This window comes from Gavialis gangeticus, unplaced genomic scaffold, assembly GCF_001723915.1.
Source record: "Gavialis gangeticus isolate Ggan-Ray unplaced genomic scaffold, GavGan_comp1, whole genome shotgun sequence".
Taxonomy (NCBI): Eukaryota; Metazoa; Chordata; order Crocodylia; family Gavialidae; genus Gavialis; species Gavialis gangeticus.
In genome coordinates this window covers 5,958,333-5,969,989 of record NW_017729030.1, presented here as the reverse complement: position 1 = coordinate 5,969,989, position 11,657 = coordinate 5,958,333, and the positions used below count along the sequence as shown (strand labels likewise).

General features: G+C 41.8%; 1 protein-coding gene across 9 annotated transcripts in view; it reads right to left on the bottom strand.

Moving 5' to 3' along the window:
- The window catches only part of TENM3 (teneurin transmembrane protein 3), a 552,323-nt gene that overhangs the window by 41,015 nt on the left and 499,651 nt on the right, over nt 1–11,657 (bottom strand). For all 9 annotated transcript variants that reach the window (XM_019521869.1, XM_019521871.1, XM_019521872.1 and 6 more), the window contains one exon: nt 10,602–11,476. In XM_019521869.1, the coding sequence (XP_019377414.1) occupies nt 10,602–11,476 (875 nt within the window). The remainder of the gene's footprint in view (nt 1–10,601; nt 11,477–11,657) is intronic.

The window sequence follows — 11,657 nt, the reverse complement described above, 5'->3', positions numbered from 1 at the left end:
TTTTTTAATGAGAACGGGGTGAGAGACAGTGTTGAAGGCCTTCTGAAAGTCCAGAAATACTATGTCTACTGCTACCCCTGCATCTAAGGATTTTGTGACCTGGTCATAGAAGGCCACCAGGTTGGTCTGACAGGACCTGCCTCTAATGAGCCCATGGTGGTTGCCCCTAAGCATAACCTCCCCTGCTGGCCCCTCATGGATATGCGTCAGGATAATTGTCTCAAGAAGCTTGCCTAGGATCGAGGTAAGACTAACTGGCCTATAGTTTCTTGGGTCCTCCTTCCTCCCTTTTTTGAAGATGGGAACCACATTGGCCCTTTTCCAGTCCTCTGGCACCGCACCAGAGCACCAAGAGTGCTCGTAAAGCTGTGCCAGGGGTCCCACAAAGACCTCAGTTAATTCCCTCTGCACTCTGATGTGGAGATCGTCAGGACCAGCTGATTTAAATACGTCCAGTCCCTCCAGAAGTTCCCTGACTAGATCCTCACTGACCCTTGGCTTGGGTGTGCCTCCCCTGGGGCCTGAGGGGGGTCCAATGGGGGGGCTGATCCGGTCCCTGCTCAGGGAAATGGAGGCAAAGAAGTCATTAAATAGGTTAGCTTTGTCGTCTGGGGTGATGACCAGATTTCCTAGCATGTCTTGCAGGGGCCCCACGTTACCCGGAACCTTCTTTTTGCCCATCTATTTAAAAAAGGGCTTCTTGTTGTCCTTGAGCTGGGTAGCTAGTCCCAGTTCCATCTCTGCCTTGGCCTTCCTGACCGCCCCACTGCAGCCCCGAGCAACCGCAGTATAGTCATGTTACATAATATCTACGCAGGCCCAAATACAAGTTAGACCCTCTGTAGACAAGTACACAGAGAAGATTCATGCTTGAAAAGAACACAGGCTGGATTTTCTGATCCACTGGGTTGATGTACAGATTGAACAAACATACATCCAGAGATCTGTCCTGGAGACTTCCTTCTGTTTAAGGTACATCTTTGACTGGTGAAAAGCAGAAGGTAGCAATTTTGCCACCTCCTGTTCCCTGCCCCCTACTCATTTGAAATGCACTGCCTGGTAAAAAAGGCACAGGGGGCAAGTTGAAGGTAGACAGAGGGCAGATAGTCAAAAAAGGGGTATTTATCTAGGACAGGGAAAGAAGCAATAGTCTCAGATCTCTATTTACTTGGGGAGTGCCAAATGGCCAAACACTTGATTTTAGGGTGTAACACTCATCATGTGGTAAGACACTATCCCCACTCAGGGGGCTCCGTGTGTGTTTTGGGGGGAGGACTGTGTCAGAGCTCTGTCCTGCTTTTAGGAAGATCTATTTAAGTTGTTGCAATAAAGACTACATTAAGGTTTATCCTAAAATGGCATAAGAGCTTCTTCCAGAACCATCATTTAGAGGTTTCCCTACAATTACGATTTATGCCTCTTTGGGCAGAGAACTAGGGAATCTTGGCTGGCAGAGGGCCTGTCACTTCCCACTCCCCACTGTAGGTCATTTTGAAGTGTGTCTTTATGGGATTTGGGGGGGAAAACGTATGTAAGGCATTCAGGACTCAACCAGGGAGAGTTTAAAGGTGACTACCATGCCTTCAGAGGTGCCCTTGGGAGCAGCTGGAGGTTAGAACTGGACAGTGGATACCAAAATACCTGTTGCACAAAAAAAAGTCAGAGAGGTTCTCTGAAGGCAAGTTGCTGCAGGCAAAACTTAAATCCGATGCAGGACAAATCAAATGAAGAATATGAAAAAGTGATGAACCCAGGATAAGGAACCATATAAGGAATAAGTTACACAAGGCTTAAGCAAGAGTACTGGTATGGGGGAAAAAGCGGGATTTTTAGATGTAAATGGAAAATGTTTTATGGTATGGGGGAAAAAGCGGGATTTTTAGATGTAAATGGAAAATGTTTTAAAAGTCATCAAAACAGAGTGATACCAGAGACAACTGACAAACCTAGTCATCTACAGTATATCCTCCTACCACTGTGGTACATGTATAGCACATCATTCTAGTATATAGAGGGCATGTCTACATATGCTATTACTGCGCATGAATAAACTCCAGAGCTTACTGCTCCGAGTTAATTACTCCCAGGTGCGCTGTGTGAATATGCACCCAGGAGCAATTGACTCCAGAGCAATAAACTCCGGAGTTTATTCAAGTGCAGCATGCAGAGTGGGACTGGAGCAGTCCCAGCTGGCGGGGACTCAGGGGTCAGCCTACCAGTCTGAGACTACTTCCCCCAGCTCAGCGTGTTATGGAGGGGCTGGCTGGGGCGCAAGTGTGCTTCACTGTGGTGCTAGCCAGCAGGTAGCCCCTGTACCAAAGCACCCTTGTGCCCTAGCCAGCCAGCCCCTCCGGTGTCAACACATACACTGCTGTGGAGTAAATTAGTTTACTCCAGCCTAATAAGGGCATACATGTAGATGCCAAGATGTTTACTGCATAGTTAATTAGTCAATTGCACACAAAACTCGTGTAGACGTGCCCAGTCTCATTCTAGATGAGCAGAGCCAAAACGTCTTTCAGATTTTAGGTCTGCCTAGTATTTGAAGGACATTTTTCAGCTCTTACAGATATAATTGAATAACAAATAATTAAAAGCAACGTGGAACAAAAAGCCTTCTTCAAAAACCCATTAGCGCTAAAAGAACCTGAACAACTCCTGTTTGGAACCTTGGGTATGTTTCATTTACTGAAGCAAAATAATGTGACATCATCTACCATCAATTAATTTCACTGAACTTTTATATTATACTTAACATTATTTTAATTATGAAAATGTTAATGGAATATAAAATTCCAATGAATCACCAGTATCATGACACGCAATTATGACTGCCTTAACAAATATTTGATAGTATCAAAACTAACTTCTTGATATCAAATTGAAACATGAAAGTCTACTTTTAAACTTTTTGCCACACAGAATTTAATTCAATTTGACTTGTTCACATCATGTATTTCAATTTTTTACAAAACTGCACCTCAAACAATTTTGTTACTGGGTCCCCATCTCTCCTGGCAGTCTCTAGTGTTAATATGAGATGTGTAATATGGCCCCAAATGTCCATGTTGGCCTTCATCAGGAAGTGCATTACGATGGAGGGAGAAGAAGATATTTTGTTTTCTTTCTGAAAAATGAATTTCCTTTTGAGATGTCTCTGCTGCTGCTGCACTTCACTAGAATGCTGGCACTTCAGCCATATATATGCCTGGCAAAATAAGTGAAGTCAGGGCTTGCGTCTCCCTCTGAATTGTACGGCACCGAGCAAAATGCCAGCACACAACGTGTTATTAATAGTAGTAAGACCCACAACAGCTAAAGCTTGGTACTCGGTAATCAAGCAGTTACATGGATTTTACCTGGCACACTACATAAAAAAAAATTAACTTAAGGATTTCACATTCTGCAAGATGTTACAACCTTTCTAAATTGGCTGGAATGTTTGTTAATTTAACAGTGGGAGCAGAGTAAACTTATAAGAGCTCTCCTGCTGCTAATGTCACTCTCTTTGATTTCCACTGGAATCCCTTGGAGACGAGATCTGAGCAGAAGAGAAAGGAGGGGAAAGAAAAGACAAATGAGCTCAGGGCATGGAATACCCACGGAGGAGCGGGATGGAACATCAAGACGATACAAGCGGGGATTGGGAGGAAAACCGCCCTGGGACTGGAAAAGGCACAGAGCCAAATGCGCCGTGGAGAAATAGGGAAACTGGAATGAGTGAGGAAGGTCAGGGAGTCAGCATTAAAATGTGAGGAAATGCAGCAGGAGGGAAAGTTCTGAAGGGCCATATGGATCTGGGAAGGCAGTAAATAAGACTAGAGGGGAGATGCATCTAGAGCCAGAGCCTGCTTTAAAGAAACTGGTGCCCTGTGTGAATTTGGATTTTGTTGCTGGCTCCACTCCCGGTGCCCTTCCCCCCGCCCTAACTCAGTGGCACTGCCACAGGCAGAAGCAGGCAGGCAGGAGCATGGGGCACAGTCCGGCGTAGAGGCAGAGTGGCATGGTACTGCCACTCGCACTGCTTGACCTGGCTCCTCCTGAGTGTGTGCGTGTACGCGCACGCGCGTGACACCGCCTGACCACAGTGCCCTGGGCGGTCACCTACGTCACCCACCCCTAAGGCCGTCTGACTTCTGTCTGGAGCTCAAGCGAGACCCTGCCCTGAAAGAAAGAGACAAGCAACAGGAAAAAAAATAGGAAGGAAGGAGACACTAACTGTTGGAACTGATCCATGGGTAGCAACAGACAAATCTTTCACAAGATAGGAGAAAACTAAAGATTAGCACAGGCTGTATACACCCTTAGAAGCAGCGAGGAGATTGAAGAACGTTCACAAGTTGATTGAAAGCAGTGGATGCCTGCAATCAGACAGCACCAAGCCACCAAACTAGTTGCAAAATGGAAAGTTGAGAAAATCTTTATGCAGAGTGTTAAGAATATCTAAACTAGTATATTTGGCTTAAGACAAAGGTTTTGTTGAGCTGCTTAGCATAGGACTGAAGGACAGGGGAGAACAATAGCTCTAAGCCATCTTTCCAGAAGCCTGGGTCAGTTTATTTTAAGTTATCCCTCAGGAAACCTATTACTAACTGCAGTCACTTGAAGGTGCTTTAGCCACACTTTCTCCTATCCCAGCCAAATGCACTGTTGCTTTTCACCTTAGGTTTAGAACAATATAATGAATAGCAAAGAAGTTCTGAGTGTCATGCCTAAACTGAGGATAAATGTCATTTACCCCACCCCTTCTACCAGACAGCTGCCCTGAATGCAACAGTCCCCCAAACACAACAGCCAGTCTTTCCTCGAAGTCCAGGCCAAACAAAGCAACCTTCCATCGCGTCCTGAAAGCAAATTGAATAGGTCAGACCTGAAACAGGAGGGCACTCTACAGGCATGCGTCCTTGCAGTTAACACACACACACTGGAAGAAACCTCCTGCGCCATCAAGTCTTGCAGACAACCGCATCACATAATCCCTTTCATGAACTGGTCTTGTCAGCGACCCGTGCTCTGTTGGATCTGGCATCAGTGTTTCTGCTGACTGTAACCATGGCAGTGGATTAGGATGCCAGCAGGTGGCGTACAGCCAACTGCACTGGCTTTCTGCCATGCTGGGATTCTCTGATGCCAAAGGAATCCCCGCCCGTTCCACTAGGACACTTTTACAGCTGCTTTATAGCCCGAGAAGGCCAAGGACCTAGTCTAATGATTTTCAAATAATATCTCTGTTGAGGTTCCAGAACTGATGCTATGTGTCATCAGAATTATCTGGTGTACCTTTGAAGTCAGTGCTTTTTTGAGGACTTGACTGTTGTCCCTACCATTAACTGCTTACATGTCAAGATTCTGCTAAGTGTCAAGAAATAAAGCTCTGAAAAGTCTTCTGCCTTTACAATTACAAGGGGTGGGGAGGTGGGGGGTTACAAAATGTTTAGGGCCTGTCAAGAACATAGCTTTAAACATGCTTTCAATTTGATGAACCTAAGTTCTAGTTACTCCTTCTGGTATAATTTATGCTCTTAAACATTGGTAACCAGTCAGTTAATGGGGCATTTTAAGTCTCTCTCAGCTAAATCAGATTCATCTGGCAAACACCGTCACTTACAGGCACCCATACAGATCTGACATTCATTGGAGGGTTTTGCATCCCAACTACATAAATGGCTTACACAGATTCATTCGAGGGCTAATAAAAGTTTTCACGCACGTTATTGATAATAGTTTGCAGGAGCATTTCAAAATAATTGAGGAAAGATACTCATTTTACATATTTGGTTTAGCTCAAAACGTGCAATGGTAGAATGGAAACTGCTTGTATAGAAATGATGCAATATATATGTATCAGCAAAAGAGCACCTCACCTAAACATGTAAAATGGTTAGAAAAATAGTTCCAAGGCATCTACACAAACAGCCATAATAAAATAGAATTAATCACTGAAATCAGTGGTGCAAAACCTCTTTTGGTTGGACTGGCTGCCAGATCCCTCTGCAGGTTGGAGCCACCAGCTGATGGGCCAGACCCAGCTGTGGAGGCCTGCATAGCCCAACTTTGATCCATCTTTCTGGGGCTGGGCAGAGCAGCCCCAATCTGAAAGTGCACGGGGGCAGGGAGGAAGCAGCACAAAGAGCAGCCCAGTCCTGCTCTCAGTCCCAGCCCAGATGCACATGGCAGGGGTGGGGCAGCCCTGATCCAGCTGCACGGTGGGGGTGGGGAACAGACTAGCCCTGATCCGAAGGTGTGGTGTGAGGCACAGCAAGGCAGGGCAGCCTTGATCTGGACATGTGGGTGGTGGGGGACCCGGTCCTGATCCTGGTGCATGGCAATGGCCCAGCTGAATCCAGCTGTGTCTCATGGGTTTGTGGGCTGGAGGTTGAACACCCTGATTTAAATCATTAGTTAAAACAAGATGCATTTATAATTTAATATACACATCATCATTGAGTTACCTCCTTTTCCATGATTGCTCATGTTTGGTTTTACAACTATAAGGATGGTGGCTGTTTTGATCACTATACTATCTTAACATGATTTAAAATAAGTGTCTTAGCTTGGCTACTATCTTAACTTAGCTAAGTATTAATTTGTACAGAGACATTAAAACATTTTTTTCATGTGAAATGCATTTTTATCAGATGATCTTTCCCCTGATTTCTTGATTTAGCAAGCTGTTAAGACTTTCAAGTTGTAATTATGGAAAAAAATGAAACTAATGAAAACTTTATTAAAAAAATATTACCTTAACAAAAACTGAAACACTGAAATATAAAACAGGCAGTTTATCTACTGTATTGCAGTCATTAATAGCATGGACATTTAATATTAATCTTTTGTAATAATCAACATATGAATTGTGCAAAAAAATTACAGGCCTAATGAATTCAAACGTGGCTCGTTTGCATATTGATATCTATAGCTGCATGCATGCAAATCAGCCACTGTGCAAGGAAAAATGGGAACAGAGAATAGACACATTTTTTTCTGGCATAGTAGCCTTACATTTCTCCATGAAAAGACACTTCTTAAAATCTTTTTGCTTGTGATGTTTGGAATGATTTGTTCAATAGGAAAATGTGAAAAGAAATAAATTGTAATGCTGAACCCTGTCAGGGCAATTGGTCTGATCATCAGAAGCAAAATGTTGCTTTCGGTCCATATCATGGGACAGAAATCAGCAACTAAATCCTTGTGGGTAGAGCCCAGTCATGCAAATGGATCTGAACAGGAGAACTATTACACTCTCTGGGAGGCATCTGCAAAATTGGGCCCAAATACTGATCTTCTAGTCATAACAGTCACAGTGGTTTTTCTCACTTAATTTCTGTGGTTTCAAAATACATGGCAGAACCAGCGGCCAGACAGCTGCCTAGAAAACTTCTGTTCTGTTGGAAATTCCAACATTTCAAAATTTGTTTACACTCTGAATTCACAGGGGGAAAAATGAACTTAAAATTTACCAGAGAATGGAATTCCACAGAAGTTTTCTTGTCACAATATTTCATTTCAATATCAAAACATTCTTTAGTATAAAAAAGTAAATATAATCTACCTATAAAAGGTAAAAACAAAACCTAACAATAAAGTCAAAAGAAAATGCTTTGGCATTATCAAAGCAGAAGGAGAGTCAAAATGATTCATTTCAACCTTTTCCAAAAACCAAAATGATCAAACTTGCTACTCCTGAAATTGGACCACTTTCATTTCTAAATCTAAACTGCATATTGCAAAGCAATGACATCTGCCGTTAATTTTTCTTTCAACTGGCCTTCACCGTAAACATAATTATGCAGAGACTAAGATACAAACCTATGCTGCAAAACTCTTTAAAATTCAAGCCATAACTGACAGAAGTTGGGGTTTAGGAAGGTAAGCAGGAAGTCAGATTCGCTAGCAAAAAAATCAGCAGCCAATAAAGAAAGTGAAAAGGATACCTCTTTGTTATTTCTGTTCTTAAGGCTGTCAAAATGGTCTTGTTCCTATCTACTTTTTCTTTAAAGAGAAACAGTGAACTCTAAACTTGTATTTTGTGAGTTGTATGTGACTATATATTTACATCTATAAAATAACCATATGCATTTTTAGAGAATATTGATTTGGCAAAAAAAAAATGCTGTGCTCTTTTGTGCTTTCACTCTCTATAGGTCTACACATTCAGTGAGGTCTGTCTTTTCAGTAGCAACCTTATTTCTGTGTTGTGGATGGGTGAAAAGGCTTAGCCCACACTGTAATTATTTCAGTTAAGCAATTCTAATGAGACTTCAGAGTGAGGTAATTGCCTATAAATTGCATAAGCAACAGCATGGAATTAGTACTAATACATAGTGAAGGGAATAGCCTGCCCTTTCAGTGTCAGAGCACAAGGGTTCTTCTCCATTACCCAGCTGGACATTCCTAAGGCAGACAAGAATGTCTGCATGGAGGAGGATCAGATGCGAAAAGATGGCTGTTTACTGAATCAGTAGATCAGAAATGACTAATTTAATGAAATGTTTTACCCACAATTCTACTTGTGATGCAAGAAGTAGAAGTATGAGTCACTTGATTTTGAATACAATCTTTTTTGGAGATTGAATGGAAGCCATTAAAGTACATTCAGCAGCTAATGAAATCACAATAGGCACATAATAATTACAAGTAACTTGGGGAGAAATTACTGCTACAATTAAAACACTGGGTTATCTGTTATCCAAAAAGAATGCCAGTATGGTAAGGATGCCATCTGTACCCAGCAGACGTACTTGTTTCAATAAGAAAACTTACCATGCCCCAAATCTGTTACACAAGAAGCATTCAAGTTAAAATTGCATTTGCTGTCATTGGAGAGGGATAACCACTCGCAGTCAACGTAAAGCTTTGCTTTGTTCTCACAGTTAAAAGGACATTTTTAACTTGTGACAACAAGAATGCATTCCCTGCTGAATGAACAGCTTCTCATTCCACTGTGTCCTCACTGTTTCTACATCTTTCTGGCAGGACCTGAAAAGATATGCAATGAGGTGCCAATGCACAATTAAATATTACAGGCATGCACTAATGTTCTGGGAATGTGCCGACTTTGAAAGCTCTGCCAACCTACAGATTACTGTAAGAATACTTTAAAACTGGCAGCAATTTTGTTTCACCTGCTGCCTTTGTTAGGGATCAGCATTTCTAGCTGCATCTCCACTTCAGGACACAATGTGCAGGGAAGCAGCACCTGCTGCTCTCATGCTTCTGATGGCCATACACAAAGGCTGGAGTGTAGGTACAGGTGCTCCAGTTCCTCCCTTTGACTGCCTCAGCCAAACATACACAGACATAAATGCAAAGTTATCTCAGAGCACAGATGTCTGGCTTTGCAGCCATTGTCTGACACCAGCACTTTGTTTTCTTTATCATATGAACTGTCTTGAAAGCTATTTGTAGGCCCTGACCTTGGCAGCAGTTGTTGTTATGTTTCATCCTAAAGGTATGAAAGAGTAAAACAGAAGGGGCCAATTAGTTTTCATCATGCCCTTTGGAGTTCACAATACCTTGATTGAGACCCCCCAATTCATAAAAAACCTTCATGATTTAATTAGAAAATAAGGGGTTTTCCTTTAAAAGAAACTGCTGTATTTAAATTGTAAGTTTATTAACATGTTCTGTGTGTATCAATTCGTATCTTAGTTTATTTATGAGATAAAACTGTCTGCAGGAAAACAGGTTTTGAACTCAGTGGTACCACTGGTACCCAGTGGTACAAAATGTCACGACCCCTTCCTGTCAGTGTAATCTAGAATTCTGTAAGCCCTTTTGATAAGCTGCCTATTTATTATAAATGGACATGAACAACATGATGATTATAAGATCTGGAAACCAGTTCACCTTTTTCAAACTTTTAAAACTTAGCAAAAAAAAAGAAAATCACAGTTCATGCTTGTTCTCTAATCTTTCATCCTTGTGCTATTTCCTGTGTACTTTGCTGACCCCTGGGTCTTTCTGAACTTTCAGTAGTTTCTTTCCATAGGAATGATATTTTCACCTGTGACCCACACTTCTTTCATCACAATCTCTGCTCACGATCCCTCTCTGGGAAAGCTAGCTGTTTTATCCATCAGAACCTGCATGCATGTTCTCTACTTTCTGGCAAAAGACGCATTTCACAGAATTCTTCCCATTAAAAGACTGAACAGACAACCTTGGGCACTAGAGTAAATTTATGACAGTGACTTAGTATTTACTGTAGCTCCAACGTGACTCTAATGAGCAACAGGAGAGAGAACTCTAGATTTTTAATGCAAAACTATAAAAGCTTGTTTGCCTGAGTTGTCACTCTCTGGATGAAAGTATACGGCTGTCTCGTAATTATTTTTATTAGAGTATAAAATATAGATTCAGAATCATCAATCTAAGATTGTTTTTCAGATTAAAGGTAGGTAGGCGTCAGACCAACAAAGACAGTATAGGAATGAAAATTGTTGTGTGTGTTATGTAGGCGTCAGACTGATAAAGACAGTATAGGAATGAAAACTGTTGTTTCTGTTAGCAGTACTGTTTTTAAAATTAGAGTCCAAATCATGATAATATGTAGATTAAGTGAAGGAGAAATCATAAAACTTGATATTTTTTGTACTCACTCAAAAAAAGTGGTCCATCCAGTCTCATCACTTTTAGTTGCCAGAAGTCCACTGTTGCCATGGTAAGTAAATAAAACAAGCTCCAGTCCTTGGGCAGTCATACTTTTCAAACATCCATTGGTGCCTATAGTTAACCAGATCACTTGGTTATCAGGAGATACCACTCTCACTGGCATCCGGTTGGGATCCCGTCTTATACGAAGAGTATTCCCATTGCTATCTGTCACTGCAGTAATATCATTATCATTACTGTAGCTGAAGTTGTACAGATAGTCTCCAGTGACTAAGCTCACAGTGTACTGGTGCGTACCATTAACATCAAAGATATAGAGCTCTTGATCAGTTGGAGAAGCAACTTCATAAAAGTTCACTGAATTCAGCAAAGGTTTGTTTTTTGACACAGCTCGTATCCGAATATTTCCAAGATCAGCAATATACAACGTGCCATCTGGAGACACAGCTAGGGAGGAAGGGGCGTTCAGTTTGGCATCTTTAGCGTAGCCGTCACCGTTTTGGTAACAGTCACAGTTGACATCGTTTTTGCAATCACACTCTGAAGGTATTCCAGCAACCAGAGAGATCTCTCCATCAGTTGTCACTTGTCTTATCCTGTTGATCTTTTTTTCGTCAGTTTCTGTAATGTAAAGTACTCCATTGTAGGATACTGCAATAGCGGTTGCTGATTCTAAAGTGGTTTGTACAGCATGCTTTCCCACAGAGTACTCCACTCCAGGAACTTGGCAATGCATTGGCCTCCCAGCAGCAATACGGACCTGACGGTTTTCAGTAATTTGCAAAACTACATTGTTATCTAAAACGTAAATGGAGTTATCCATTGGATTGATTGCTAGATCTGTGGGCCACTCCAGACGTACCTTAACAAAGAAAAGGGTTTCATTAGGTCAGTTAACTTGGGTTCAGTGAAACTGGCTTGCTCAACTAAATTTAACATGCGTTTAGATAATACTTTAACGGTGTTTCTATTTTGACAGATCAGATGAGACACATATCTTTTGAAAAAGAATACTGAAATACACCTTTTTTGGGGGGGGGGGG